The 16072-nt window shown below is 42.0% G+C and overlaps 1 protein-coding gene across 1 annotated transcript in view; it reads left to right on the forward strand.

The window, feature by feature from the left end:
• The window catches only part of LOC119475704 (filamin-B), a 77643-nt gene that overhangs the window by 32688 nt on the left and 28883 nt on the right, over window positions 1–16072 (forward strand). The window contains exons 5-15 of the mRNA XM_037748687.1: window positions 603–750; window positions 2474–2592; window positions 2720–2794; window positions 2994–3156; window positions 4726–4926; window positions 5048–5185; window positions 6056–6182; window positions 10236–10372; window positions 10481–10674; window positions 11370–11483; window positions 12632–12775. Of these exons, the coding sequence (XP_037604615.1) occupies window positions 603–750; window positions 2474–2592; window positions 2720–2794; window positions 2994–3156; window positions 4726–4926; window positions 5048–5185; window positions 6056–6182; window positions 10236–10372; window positions 10481–10674; window positions 11370–11483; window positions 12632–12775 (1560 nt within the window). The remainder of the gene's footprint in view (window positions 1–602; window positions 751–2473; window positions 2593–2719; window positions 2795–2993; window positions 3157–4725; window positions 4927–5047; window positions 5186–6055; window positions 6183–10235; window positions 10373–10480; window positions 10675–11369; window positions 11484–12631; window positions 12776–16072) is intronic.

Genomic DNA, 16072 nt, shown 5'->3' on the forward strand with positions numbered 1-16072 from the left:
TGACGTGAGCAGAAAGAAAAGACCGGTGGCCGTTAATGACGCCGGTGTGACGCAGAGTTCAGGACATCCCTGTCCACATGCCGGGTCTGTTTTTCCTGGTTTGGGCTCCTTTGTTCCAGTGAATGGAAATCTTAACGCTGCAGCATACGGTGATATTTTAAACAATAGTGTGCTTCCAACTTTGTGGCAACAGTTTGGTGAAGGTCTTTTCCTGTTTCAACATGACAATACCCCCCGGTACACAAAGCCAGCTCATAAAGAAATGGTTTCCCCGGTTTGGTGTGGAAGAACTTGACTTGTCTGCACAAAGCCCTGACCTCAACCCCATCCAACACCTCTGGGATGAACGGGATCACTGACTGTGAGCCAGACCTGATCACCCAACATCCGTGTTGGACCTCGCTAGTGCTCTCTTGACTGAATAGGAACAGATCCCTGCAGCCAGTTTCTAAAGTCATGTTGAAAACCTGAAACCAGAAGAGCCACTTTCACACTGGCAGCCCAAATCTGCTTTTAGGGATATTAAAGTGTGAAACAGATTTATTTACAGCAAACATGAACTCAGTGTGTTTGTATGTGTGTGTGTGTGCGTGTGTGTGCAGGTGATGGCTCCATTGGAGATCATTGATCCCAAAGCGGACGAACAGTCGGTGATGACCTACCTGTCTCAGTTCCCCAAAGCCAAACTGAAGCCAGGAGCTCCACTCAAACCCAAACTCAACCCCAAGAAGGCCCGCGCATACGGACCAGGTACACACACACACACACACACACACACACACACACACACACACACACACACACACACACATGCACACACAGCAACAAATGAAGACAAGGGACCACAAACGAAATTGTAATGTGGCATGTTTCAACGCATTCTGTTGGCCATCTGGTTTTTGATTTAATAACACGAGAGCTTCTGTTACCTGTTCCAGTGTGTGTTGGTTAATGGGAACACTGGAAACACTGGTCAGTCTGACAATGTGAGGAAGTTAGCAGCTGTTAGTCTGAACAAAGGACCACGCTCAATATCTGACACACACACACACACACACACACTCTGTAACCTTGAGGAGGAAATACCTGGGAATGACTACAGAGGCAGCAGGACATTCCCCCACACACCCACACCCACCCACTATAACACAGAGTCCTGTCTTACAGTATCATAAACCGTGAGACGGCACCGTCTGATAAACCTTCACCCTCAAGAATGTAACACTCAAACTGGACTCATCTCAATTCAGTGAAGCTTTATTGGTGTTGATGTTTTTAGGGCTGTGACTAATGATTATTTATAATATGTAATCTCTATAATTATAATCTGCATATTCTTATTTTGATTAATGGATTAGTTGTTGTTCCACAAAATCTTCAGAAAATGGTGAAATATGCTCATAACTGTTTCCCAGAGCCCGAGGTGGCGTCTCAAAATGGCTTGTTTTTAGTTCTTTTGACTAACAGTTTAAAAGCCCCAAATATTCAGTTAAATATCATATATGAACAGCATCCTCACATGTTTGTAATTTTTGCTTAAAAAATGACTGAAACGATGAAATTGATTTCAAAATAGTTGCGATTTGTTTTTTTGTTGATCAACTGATTGTTTCACTTCTGAACGTTTTGATCAAAAACATGCTGCCAAAGCATATGCAGTATTAAAGTGGACAAAAACAAACAACACATAGAGCCTTGTTTATAATCTCGCCAGACACTGTGGGGCGGGCCTCCACAGATGGCATGCGAGCTACAAGCAGGCACAAAGGCGTTTATGCTCAACGGTTGTTTGTTGCAGTATTCCCCGTAACGCCAGAGGGTGCACAAACAAAATATTCAGTGAGGAAGCCAGAAGTCATTGAGTGTTACCAGCAAAAAACCATAAACCAAAGTCCTCAAAGCCGGGGAGGAATTGTAATTAACTGTAAACTCGTATCTCATATTCATGGACATACTTTATCGCCTTTATACAGTCCCTGTAAAGAAAGGAGTCAAATGATTGGAACAACAAATGTATTATAATGAAATGAAGGCTGAAAGATTGAATATCTTCTAAACAATTTGAATCGTCTGGCAAAATATTTACTCAAATGTAGATTTCTAAGATCTCCTGCGTTTAATGCATTTAAAAATGAATTGGTCATCATCCTAAAATCCTGAGGCATATTAATTTAAAAAATATATTCATTCATTATATTCATTCCATGCGCAGCCGGCGCTTCGTTACAAAAATTCAGAGGTGCACGACCAATACAAGCGGCGCAACAACTTGCGGCGCCGTCACGTGAGGGTGGGCAAATCAAAAATGACGCCATCACATATTGTGCTTCACGCACAATATGTGATGGCGTCATTTTTGATTTGCCCACCCTCGCGCCGGGAACACTACTGCGAGCATAAACCTAGCTTAAAAAGTTACATACACTACATGGAATGGATCTAGTCACCGATATGATTTTTTCTTCATCTGCAGGTATTGAACCGACGGGGAACAGGGTGATGCGTCCTGCTGTGTTCACAGTGGATACGTTCAGTGCCGGTCAGGGTCAGGTGACCATCTACTTGGACCATCCGGACGGCACCAGAGAGGAGGTACGCCACCAAATCCTCCTCTTCCTCTGTTTCCCCACCAGTTTAATGACAAAGCTGCAGTGATTTTATATTTTTATATAAAACTCGACCTAAATAACCGTAACATCTTTCTGTGTGTGTCGATCAGCTGAAGGCGGAGCCTAATGAGGGCAAGAAGACGTTCAGCGTCAGCTACATTCCTAAAGTCGTGGGACCTCACAAGGTAAGCTCCAGTTTTCTTTCTGTAATAAAATGAATAAAATGATTAAATGCATTTGGCTCATAATACGTTTTTCCAAAATTCTGTAAAAGGAAGTTTAAGGATTATTATTTTATTAGTGAAAGGAAAAAGGAAGATATATTGATATATCAGAAATGCTTCTTCTGCTTACAGATGGATAATTGTTGTTTTTGTTTCCTAGGTGACGGTGATGTTTGCAGGCCAGCAGATCCCCAAAAGTCCATTTGAGGTGAACGTGGACAAGGCGCTGGGCGACGCCTCCAAGGTCACGGTCAAAGGCCCGGGAGTCGAACCTGTGGGCAACATCGCCAACAAACAAACCTACTTTGACATCTACACTGCAGGTCAGACACAAAAACACAAATAGTTTATGGGTCAAATTAGGCTTCAGTCCAATGGATAGATGTCATCGCTCACCCTGAGACAGGATGTGATGTCACAGATTGTAAACAACCTATAGGAGTGAAGCTGCAGGTTGCAGCGTGGTTGTGTAAAAGGCCTATGACTCGCTTCAAAACACCCACGCCCATTGTTTTATATGTAAGCACACACACCCTTCCTGAGACATCTTTTACTTGTGTCAGCTTGTCAGCATGAGTGTTGCAACGTAATATATCCTGGACCAATTTCTCCACTGAATCCACAGAGACCAAGTAATTATTGAGATTAGTAACTGTAATGCAATTATTGAATTTCAAATTATAGAGACTATGTAGCTTTTAAGGGCCCTATTTAAACGATCTATCGTGCATGGTCTAAAGTGCATTTAGGGTGTGTCCAACTCCACTTTTGCTAGTTAATGATCTGGGCGTAAAGTAAGGCGCAAGGGGCAAAGGGGGTGTATTTAGTCTCTTAATTAATCAGAGGTTAGTTTTGAGCATAACAGGAATTAAACCAATCAGTGTCATCTCCCATTCCCTTTAAAAGCCAGGTGCGCCTGCACATTGGTGCATTGATATTTAAAACGCAGATTCGACAAAATTGGAGAAGCGAGCAGTGTTCTGCTGAGGAAACGGATCTGCTCGTGTGCAAAGTGAAAGTGCGCGAGCAGATGTATGTGGTGCTTGGCCGGTGGACCCTCCGTCTCCGCCGTCAACAAATCCTCTGTTCCATCAACACCTCCATTTGACTGCATATGAGCAAAAACACCTATTTAACCACTGCAGGTGGCATGATAATAAGCACTAAAGCTAAACATGATAAACATATATTGATAAATAATGAAAACTCTTTTACTTTCCGATGCAACCCACGTGGGGCTCGGACCGGCTGAGCGGAATCCTCCGAAGATGCCTTACGCACAGACCGGGCACTGCCGGAGAGGCGGTGCGTAACACGCAGATCCATCAGCCTCAAAACGCCGCCGTTACCGGGGAGAGGGCCCACAAACTTTGAATTAGCGTACATCTACCGTCACACACACACAGAGGGATGATGAGAGGAGATGCCACAGAGGCGTGTTCACACCGTGATCTCTCTGGTTGAGCAGTACAGACCTGCCTTATTTCATTATCTTCTGAATTGTCACCTGCTGCCTGCATTTTATGTTTTCCTTAAAACATTGTTCAAGTGCTGACACCGTATTTAACTGAGGAGGAGGAGCGTTGCTGTTGTATGTTGTGAACCTGTCTATGTAGATGCATCTTACAATCTGAATAATGCGCCCTTTAAATAGCAGGAAAATACTGCGCCAGACTTTAGACCAGGTTTTTGTTGGTCAATGGCACAATCGCTTTCTGCTGCCTCAATATAGCAATGCGCCAACAAAGCACCTGACCACACCTCATTTTAAGACCAACACGCCCATGGGCGCACAGATTGGCGCAAGTACATTTGCTACTTACACAACGTGGGCGCTGGGAGTGAAAATTACAATTGAAGTCAAAGACTGACTTGTTAAAGTTTCTCTGTAGGAGCCGGTACAGGAGACGTGACGGCCATGATCAAAGACTCTCAGGGCCGCCAGAACGTCGTGGAGGTGATGATGGAGGATAAGGGCGACAGCACATATCGCTGCACCTACCGGCCCACTCAGGCCGGCCCGCACACTGTTGCCGTCACTTTCGGAGGGGTGGGGATCCCCCGGAGCCCCTTCGCCGTGGACGTGGGACCTGGTGAGTCGTTTCATCTTCACCTTTTACAGTCAATTGTAATTGACTCATAAACATAATAATCATGACCCCACTTGAACACACAGTAATGAATCTCTTCACTCCTGCATGTGTGTTTGTGCAGCCTGCGCACCGGGGGCGTGCAGGGCGACGGGTCGCGGCCTCCAGCCGTCGGGGTTGAGGGTGAAGCAGGTCGGTGACATCAGGGTGGACACCAGAAACGCCGGCAGTGGAGACCTGAAGGTGCTCGTCAAAGGACCCAGTGAGTACAGTTCACACTGTAGAGGCTTTATAGAGACACAACTGGAGCTCCTGAGTTCATTAAAGGTCACAGTGATTCATGGGATCTGTAGTTTTTAGCAGCATTGCTTTAGGGATGGCAATGTCGATCAGTCAGTCCACCACTTTGGTCCAGACTCCAATATCTCAGCAACTATCAGATTGAATCCCTCCCATCCGCCTGACTTTTCCTCCACCTCCACAAGCAGGTCAAAGTTTTCACTTATCCTGTGATATCTGATTAGACATCTGATAATCAGGCTTTTGCATTTACAGCTGGTATTTATAAGCGACAGCAGACAGGCGAGGGCATCTGTAGGCTACTGTTTGATAGCTAATTAAGCTAAAGATACTGTAAGTTCTTCTTGGCCAGAGGATTTGATGTCTTTTCTGCATTTAGAAAAAAAAAAAAAAATAGACTTTGAGAGTTCCCACTGATAACTTCTATGGTATTCTGTAATTGCTTATTTTGAGTCAACTACCTTCCTGAACTCAATCTAATATTTTATTATTTCTGTCTTTATTAGTACATTTTAATGGTATTATTTATCATGTGAGGGGAGTCACCCAGTTGAGTGGGTTACCAGCAGGCGATGGGGAGGATGGGTGGGTTGGATGGTTCTGTTGTTCAGAGTGGGTGGTGAAAAACTAAAAAAATAAAGGACATGTTTTTGTTCTATTTATATATTTCCTGTATAAGTAAATATACATGTTTCCAATAAAAATACTTATATTGGAAGAAGGTTATCAGAGCCAGTGAAGAAGCTTGCTACGACTGACGGCAAAAGGGAACATTTTCCAAAGTGTCCGGATGTTCTCTTAACTCAGATTTTATTTCTGATCAATCTTTCAGAGGGCATCGAGGAGCCAGTGAAGCAGATCTCCAGTCAGGACGGTGTGTTCTCCTATGAGTATTATCCCAACAGTCCTGGCAAATACACTGTCTCCATCACCTGGGGCAGTCAACACATCCCGAAGAGGTAAGCTTTTCCTGTGTGTGTTCAGAGAATTACCTCAGCACATTACCTCATCTTATCTGAATGGTTGGATCCGCAGGGGAATGAACGCTTTTAGTCTGGGCCTCGTGTTCTCTTTGTCACCTCTATGATGAGCACATTGTGTGAGTATTCGTATTAGTATGAGTACAGGGAGTTCCCTAAGTTTCTGAGCAGTCAGCCAGATGGAAAGAGAAGCCAGCTACATGTGAGGGATTCTTGGCGGCAAGACACACTGATGAGTGTCCAGACTCGGACAAAACTATACATGGATCAGTAATTGCACATGTAAGGGAAATACCTGTAAATACATAATTAAATGAAACAACCATATCACAGAACAGCGGAGTCATGAACCGTGACTGTTCTGTACGTGGTTCAGTCATAATCATGTACAGGCATCCTCACAGGTCATACAGGGGCAGAATGTTCCCACAATGAAGAAGCCGTCCTCAAATCTTTGGGGGGTTTTGAGGAGCTGTCCTTGAGCAGGTTTCTGTTTTATTTCATCCAGCACTGACTGTTAGCTCATCCGGCTAATGTAACACACAGAAAACACTTGCTGTCTGTTTTTCCACAGACAGAGACAGAGAGAGAGAGGATAGGGTAAGAGTTTACTGGTTTTAATCCTGCTTTTAGAAACCTACATCTGCTACTGTGAGTACTCTGACAGAAACCAGGATAGTGTGTGTCATGTAAACACCTGTTCCAGGTTTCTGAACACGCGTTGTTGGTGCAGAACATAATGTCTGAGATGGAGAGAAATCAAGTCACAACTGCACACAGATGATCAGAAACCTGGATACTGTTAGAGTCATGTATACAGAGTAATGAGTAACCAGGTTTCTCATGTTCTCATGGGGCAGCTGTGATTCAGAGGTAGAACGGGTCGTCCAGTAATCGGAAGATTGTTAGTTCTACCCCCGGCTCCTCCGGTCCGCATGTCAAAGTGTACTTGGGCAAGATACTTAACCCCAAATTGCTCTCGAAGGCGGTGCCATCAGAGTATTTAGATTAGACACTGATGTGTAGGTTGGCACCTTGTATGGCAGCCTCTACCATCAGTGTATGAATGTATAGGTGAATGTTTGCATGTAGCGTAAAGCGCCTTGAGTTAGGGCTACACAATTAATTGTATATTAATCACGATGAAGATTTGGGCTTCCCACAATTAGATGAACATAATCGACTGTGATATTGATGTTTAAAACACGATGTCAGTGTGGAAGTTCTTCATTGTGAGTGAAGGAGACATAAAGTTTCAATTTGTCACAACTATAAGTCCAAAAAAAGCTGTGGTGGAAGAACCTCAAAACATTTTGAACAGCTAACTTAATCAGACACTTATTATATTGTAATTAATTCCCCTGATGCTGCTCAGATTAATCACAGTGACCAGCTCGTCTAATGACAGCACGGAGCTACAGAGCTCCGTTAACGGAGTTACATTATGGTGCAAATGAGTATTGGGCGATGGTAAAGTCTAACTTTATCATGATGTGTTCAAATGTAATCTTGTAAAATGTAGTTTTTGGCAGTTGGGATGTAGCACAACATGGAAGTGAAAGCAGCGCTCTGTTTATTTAAAATATGAAATTACAATCAAAATATTTTGTCCCTAAAATCTATAAATATTCGTGATAAATAATCGTGATCTCATTATTGATCAAAACAATCGTGATTATCCTTTTCGTGCAGCCCTACTTTGAGTGGTCAGAAGACTAGAAAAGCGCTGAATAAATGCAAGTCTATTTACTGTTTACATTCATATTCAATGTTAACACCTATATGATCAAAACCAGGATACCCGTGCGCATGTAAACACCATCATCGATAGATGTTGCAAGGTGTGGTCAGAAATGCTCTGTTGCACCTGTAACCACACCAAACAGTGATGTCACACGGTCCCCAAGTACACCTCTACATCACTGCAACAATGTGACAAGTTGAACCACTGGAGGTCAGGAAAGATGAGATCTTTGGAGGGTGTTAAAGGGAAAATTCAACACCTTTTTATGTCTGTCTAACCCGTGTTGATGGTAAATGTAGTCAATGGGAGCAGTATATTCCTCAGTGTGTGCTATATTGACCCAGAAAGCTGAGTTTGCAGCAGCAAAATTTGTTGTTCTTCTTGCGTCCAGCGCCGTCATTTGACGTGACAGTGACGTAGTTGGATGGAAGGAAGAACTACAGGCTGCTGTTTCAGCTTGGATTTCTCTGGGTAGCGACGGGGATGTCTCTAGATGCCGCTCAAAACCAGAACTTCCTTGTTGTCTTCGCTTGTATTGCAAACTAGCTAAATTTCCAACAGCGAAAATGGCATCCCAAAATGTGAGTGCAGAGGATGTTATGGACGAGGATACATTTTACAGTGTTTTGGTTGACTCGGATATTCAGCCGTATTTATTCGAGCTAGAGTGTACGGCCGAACAAATCCAGCGGTGAGGCTGCAGCTGCATTAGCTGTGCAAGAGGATGTGGCTGGCGGGGACCCTCTTGGTGTCAGAAGCTTGCGCTCAATGCATCCTGGTACATTTAGGCACTGCCAGCACAGCTCTGCGAGCTGAAGAACTCGACTTTCTGGGTCACTATAGCACACACTGAGGAATTTATTGTTTCAACTTAACTACATTTACCATCAACACTGATTGGACATCCACATAAAAGGTGACGAATTTTCCCTTAAGTTACACTTTAAAGCCGGACTGAAATTTTAATTGTGCTACAGCTTTTGTGCAGATTTTTTTCATTTTTCATAAGAGTATAAAACATTTATTTTTGTACTTATTTGTGGAAACGGCGTCTAAGCCTTCGGCCTGGCTAGCGTTCGGCTGTCTCTCTCTCATGGGTCCAGATGTGGTGATGTTAAATGTCCAGCCTGTCAAAACTCACAGCAACAGGTAGCCCGGTAACCTCAGCACTTCATACATTACAGATGATTTGAATAAGGACACGGAGTAACTCACAGAGGGCTGAAATCACAGATGAAGTACAGCTGAGAGCTCAAAAATGCCCGCTAGGCTGTTGGAAGGGAAGTGATGTAACAAGCCGTTTTAAGTGCTCTCACACAGATACTGTCACCAATTAAGCTACAGCACTGATGTCATCGGGCGGTACTAAAAACTAGCGCTGTATAATAATAATAATTACAATTTTAACAAAATAAGTATGAAATAAATCTGTTTTAATAAAACTAATAATTAAAATGCACTATAAATATAATAGTAGCAGTAGAAGGAGGAGGAGGAGTATTTTGGCAGGACATTTTAAAAAAGCAAACAAAGACATAATTGGAGGTAAAAGGAAAAAAGTAAAGGTCTTGCCTTCCTTTTGTGGAGAAAATGCATGTCCCCATAATGTAAATCATTACATTTTAGAGTGAAAACTTGGTTTAAGGTTAGAGTAAAGTTAGGTTTAGATTAAAGTTAGGACAAGGGTAAGGGTTAGGATTAGGCAAGTAGCGGTTAGGGTTTGGGTTAGTCTTCAGCAAATGAATGTAAGTCAATGTAATTTCCTCCAAAGTGATGGAAACACGACTATGTGTGTGTATATGTAATGAAGACAGTAAATCCCGACAGACAGTTTTATTTGGCGTGAAGCTAGTTTCCATCTGAACACACACACACACACACACACACACACACAGACACGCAGACACACACACACACACACACACACACACACACACACACACACACACACACACACACACACACACACACACACACACATACATACACACACACACACACACACACACTGAAGCTTGGATTACAGTTCTGTGAGGCACTGAGGTTGTTAATTTGTGTGTGTGCGTGTGTTGACAGGCTCTCGGATGATCTCATGCAGTGGGCCGTCTTACACCCCCTACACACACACAACATACTCACAGGCACATATAGAAAGACTATAGACTATAGAAAGACTATAGTGACTATATAGAAAGTCACATACTGTTTTTCATTTACATGTTGTAGCATTACCACATCAGCAGTGGGTTGTGTGATTTCATTCTGACAGATCTGCTCTCTCTTTTCAGTCCCTTCGAGGTGTCGGTGGGTCCTCCCGCTGGGCCTCAGCAGATCAGGGCCTGGGGACCCGGCCTGGAGGGAGGCATTGTGGGTAAACCCGCCACCTTTGTAGTGGAGTCCGTCGGCACTGATGTCGGAGTGCTGGGTGGGTTTATTTTTGATTTATCAGGATTTTAAACTGGGATCTAATCACATCAAATGCTGTCATCACCAAGCTTTACATCCGATCTAATCTGACCTGCGGTGTCTTCAGGTTTTGCCATTGAGGGACCTTCTCAGGCTAAAATCGAGTGCGAGGACCAGAACGACGGTTCATGTGATGTCCGTTACTGGCCGACGGAGGCCGGAGAATACGCCATCCACGTGACCTGTGATGAGGAGGACATCGAACACAGCCCCTTCATGGCCCACATCGTCCCCGACAACAACGACAGTGACCCAGATAAGGTCAGTAAGACACAGAACCAGCGTACAATAGCGCAATAAGTCTAAAATACTGAAGGTCCTGATTCAAAATTAAGTTTTTTTTTATTAATATGATGTATTGACTGGGAGAAAAGGACTCCTGAAATTGTTGTGATCGGATCAGCTAGAGAGAAGACGTGTCACTCTGTTGGGGTGTGAACCACAGAAACAATCCATGATTTTACAGAGTTGTTACAGAGTGGAGGGTCTTCCCTCACAAACTGTCTTTGGCAAGTACAGACATTGAGAGAACAAACGACAGACAAGTTTCATTTTGGTCTGTCATGAAGTAACTCATGGAATTAATATTAATGAGTGTAACCTGATACAACATGCAGCCGGCGACAGTCAGCGCCAGATAAAAATTAAAGGTTTTTATTTATTTATTTTACCTTTATTCAACCAGATATGTTCATTGAGAACCAATTCTCATTTACAATGACAACCTGGTCAAGATAGCTGAATGTTTTGTACACTGCTCTTTGCTAATGATCAGAGAGAATCTGTGTATTTTGCCAGCATCGTGTGTCAGAGCAGAGTCAGTCACCGGTGAAACCAAATAAGCTTTCACATTCACACAATAATTTGTTTTCTGTGTAGAGACCCGCTGCCTGTGATTTGCCCCGATAATGATTATCTATAATCTATAATAATTACTATTGGTTTTGGGGTTGTAGGTTCAGGCTTACGGGCCGGGGCTTGAGAAGACAGGCTGCCTGGTCAACCAACCTGCTGAGTTCACTGTCATCGCTAAGGATGCTGGAAAAGGACCTCTGAAGATCACTGCTGTGGTAAGACACAGGAATCCTCTCGTACTAAATCAATACAGACACACACACGCTCCTTTTGAAACCAACTTCCATCCACACGTTTCATCATTCAGTGTTCTTTTAGGTTGGTTTGCGCAGAGATTGTGGTCATTGTAAAATAATAGAGAATAATTAAGGGAATAATTAACATATTGTCATTTAATTTGGAGGATTGTTGCAATATAAACATTGCGGTGATTTAAAATACAACACCACTGATAACATGATGCATTTGCACTAGGGCTGTAAATCGATTAAAATTATGAATTCGCAAAGTAATCGCACATTATTTATCTGTTCAAAATGTATCTTAAAGGGAGATTTGTCAAGAATTTAATACTTTTATCAACATGGGAGTGCGCAAATACGCTGCTTTATGCAAATGTTTATATATATATTTATTATTGGAAATCAATTACCAACACAAAACAATCACAAATATTGTCCAGAAACCATCATAGGTACATTTAGCATAAAAAATATGCTTAAATCATAACATGGCAAACTCAAGCCTAAGTTTGTCATTGGCTGACTTGACTATGACTCGTGGGTACCCATAGAACCCATTTTCATTCACATATCTTGAGGTCAGAGGTCAAGGGACCCCTTTGAAAATGACCATGCCAGCTTTCCTTCGCCAACATTTAGCGTAAGTTTGGAGCGTTATTTAACCTCCTTTGTGACAAGCTAGTATGACAGTACTACTGTCGGTACTAATGGATTCCTTAGGTTTTCTAGTTTCATATGATGCCAGTGTCTTCACTCTAGCTTTAAAACTGAGGCCGCTACAACTTAAAAATTAGATAAGAAATGAGTGGTGTAAAAACATGTTTTCGCTAGTGTGTTAAAGCATTAACTTTGACAGCCCTAATTGGCATTGAACACCGAAAATAAAGCATTATATTTCAGAACGGCTCAATACATTATACGTAGGGCTACAAGTTAGATCATTTTTTTATTATTGATTAATCTGTTGATTATTTTACTTGATAAACTGATGATTAATTGATTGATTAATCTGTAAACCTCCAAACAAACATTTGTATGCAGCTACATGTTTGGACTTTTGTTTCTATTTCAAGAAGCTTTGACCACCTTCTAAACTCTCTGTCTTCCTGTCTGTCTGTCAGGACGGAGAGGGACTTCCTTTGGAGGTGAAGATGAATCGTAAAGGTGACGGGCAGTACGCCTGCTCCTACACGCCCACCTCCTCTCTCAAACACACTGTGGCCGTCGCCTGGGGAGGAGTCAGCGTCCCCAACAGCCCCTTCAGGGTAAGCAGCCAATCACAGCACCCTGTTAAAACGGGAAGCGATGTCCCGCCCAAACCCGAGGATTTGGTTGAGGCTAAGATCGTCCAATCAGAAGCTGTAGTTAAGGCAGAAAGCATCAAAGTCGTCCAATCAGAGTCGATTGTTCTGGAGCAAAGTTTTAAGACGGTGCAGTCAGAACGCAAAGATGCGAGCAGTAAAACTAAGAAGCCTCTGATCATCATCACTACTTACACTGAGAAGTGGGAGGGCTAGTTTAGCTGCCCGGGAATAAATCACAGAAGTAAATTCGGTAGTGAAATCTGTGCTGGTGAGAAAACACTTTAAAATCTTAAAATGCTTTAAGAGAAAAAAAAGAAAAGAAAAAAAAAAAAGAGTTATTTGATTAAATGATCGTATCAACAATATTGCATAATGAAGGTTTTAATGACTCCAGAATTTAACATTATGGAAATGATAGAACCTGAAATCACAACTACAGGTGTCTTTTTATTTACAAGAAAATGCTTAAATAATTTGAAATGAACAGTTTTGAAGGCTTTAATCACCATGATTTGGTATTATGTTGTTGAAAAGAGTTTCACCATCATCCTGCTACAAACCTGCCGTGTCTCCATCATTGACAAAGTAGTAAAATGTCCCATCTTTAATCTCTATTTGGAGCTTGTTCAGAGCCATGCTAGCTGTTTCCCCCCGTTTACAGTCTTTATGCTAAGCTAGGCTAACCACACCCTGACTGTAGCTCTGTATTGAACACACACACATGAGATTGATGTTCATCTCATCTCTTTCTCCAAAAGAAAACAATTCTTCTTATTCCGCAATTATTCTTATCCGTATTCTTTCAAAGAAACTGTTGGCTCATTTACCAAAAACACTGCCAGTACTAACTAATTAATTCTTTTTTTTACGAGATACTAACTTGTCTGCTAATTAGATGTCTAATTAACGTTTGCTGGGCAGCTACTTTAGTTAGAAAAACATCAAAGACAAAGTCTGTAGTGTGCTGAGAGTACAAAAAGTTCTCAGATTTTGTTGTGTTCAATATGACCATCGCAGAGAGTGGCATGAAACCATCGGTTTGACTGAACACAGGTTGGTCCGTTATTTATGAGCCAAAGTGGTTTGACTTCAAAATATTAGTCTAAACGGTTTTCTGATATGAAATTAACACAGACGCATCATTAACACTATAAAAATGTTTTATTGTTGACTTAAAAATCTTGACTTGCCTGCCTATCACTAATATCCACTATATGATCAAAAATTGCAATTGCAGCTTATGTGTTTAACAAACCTTATTGTATTTTGATTCATTTTCACATTTTATATGTAATTAAGTGCACTGTAACCTCTGTCTGTCCACTGTAACAACCTTTTGTCTGTCTTTTACAAACTCACTAATCATAACTTGGCTAAGTTTTTTAGCTGAAGTTGTTTTTATGTAGACTTTACTGAAGATGATTTAACCACCACATTCACTACTCAGTCTTTTTTTGCACTGTAACCGCTGTCCATGCACTGTGACTCACTTTGAGTTTTGTATTTCTTTCTTTTTTTTACGCTTTTTTTGGTTGAGCTACACTAGAACTTCACTAATCTGAACCTCTCTGATCCGAGATACAAGCTTTTGTAATTTGACAACCTGAAGAGGTAACTACAATTAAAGATGGAGAAAGTCCTTTAATATTGGATACCTGTCGTTACGGAGTCCAACCCCATACTTATATTTACTTAAATGTTGATTAAATATGATGGAATAACAGTTGTAGTGTACTTAATCTGACACACCTTATTTTCCTGAGCTACTTGATCCAAATACTTGAAGTTAAAAAAAATTATAAGTTTATAAGCTTAAATAATTGATCTGAAATTAGCTGGGAAAATGAGACTCCTGAAAGTAATGCAACGTAAAATATGCCAGGATTGGCCTCGATACCAATACTTTGGATTGGATTGGCTCAGTTCATCTCTACTTTAAGAATCTGCAGGCTCAAATAATACAAATAATAATGTGGGTGTAAAAGAAACTGATAGACACACAATGTGTTTTACCAAAGTAGACAATCATTTTACCGTTTTCTGTTTTGCCAACTCTTGACGTATTTCCCATAAGTCTTCATTGTTGTGAAATGAGCTCAACGGACAATCAATACTCAATTAAAGAAAACACACAAGCCAAAGAAGATAACATCTTCACCACCATGACAATATGTACATGCTGCATTTATTAAAAAAAAAAACCTGCAGATAAATAAAACACGTTTTAAACATATTCACACATGAGGCATACAGAAAGGTGCATTAAATACAGAAAACGTGCAAACGCAGTGTTTTCTGTATTTGATACTGTTTTCTTTACATCCAGTACATTGAGCCCTCAACTCACAGTAGCTTTTGACATTTTTGCATCAGTGTTAATTGTAGGGTTTCCCCCTGAAAGTCGATGAGTCGAATCATCGGTCGGTGACCCCTCAGTCGACTTCTTCAAGTCGAGCCGTCCTTGTTTTTTGGTCAGTCCGTGCTTGCTTTAAAAAAAAAAAAAAAATCACATGAACAGTGTTCCCCACAAGACAAAAAACAAGACAAAAAAAGTCACACCCACAAACCATGGTAAACGAGACGGGGTCCATGTTTCAAGATTGCCGCAGATCCCTGGAGTACTGTCGGGCCGGGAGCAGGGAGAGAGGGCGCAGTGAGCACTACGGCTCCGGGAAGCGGCGAGGTCCAGGCGAGGGGTGCTGTAAAGCTCGCGGTCAGAGCCGCGAGCCACCTTCACCTCGAGCCTTTCCAAGCCGACCTAGAGCCAGTCGCAGTGTACTGCCATGTAGATCTTCCCACACCAAGCGGCAAGCCCTGACCCGCCAAATTTAATCCTCGGGCAGATTGAGCGAACCGGAGAAGTGTAGAAATATTTTCAGTTGATTATGAAACTGTGGCAGGCCTATCTAGGCTGTGTCGGCCCACATTTGACCATGATAATGTGTTCGAAATCATCACTGGAAAAAAAAAGAATGAATAGTCAAATCTTCATATTGAACAGGCAAATTCGATTCAAATAAATAAATTCTGATTCGGTACAGCCGAATTAATTGCTGGTCCAAAAAAGCCAGGGTGTTGAAATCAAATTTCCCACCAACACTAGCTCCGGCTTAGTTGTTTGTCCCAACCAATACGAATGGGATCGGCTTATGCTGGTGGGAAGCCGGTGAGGGATCACGTGTTGATCGGATAGCATAAAACCTTCCATGTGTTACCACCGCCCAGGAAGATGGTTAATAGGAGCTTGTGAAACATTGG

Source organism: Sebastes umbrosus, chromosome 1, assembly GCF_015220745.1.
Source record: "Sebastes umbrosus isolate fSebUmb1 chromosome 1, fSebUmb1.pri, whole genome shotgun sequence".
Taxonomy (NCBI): Eukaryota; Metazoa; Chordata; class Actinopteri; order Perciformes; family Sebastidae; genus Sebastes; species Sebastes umbrosus.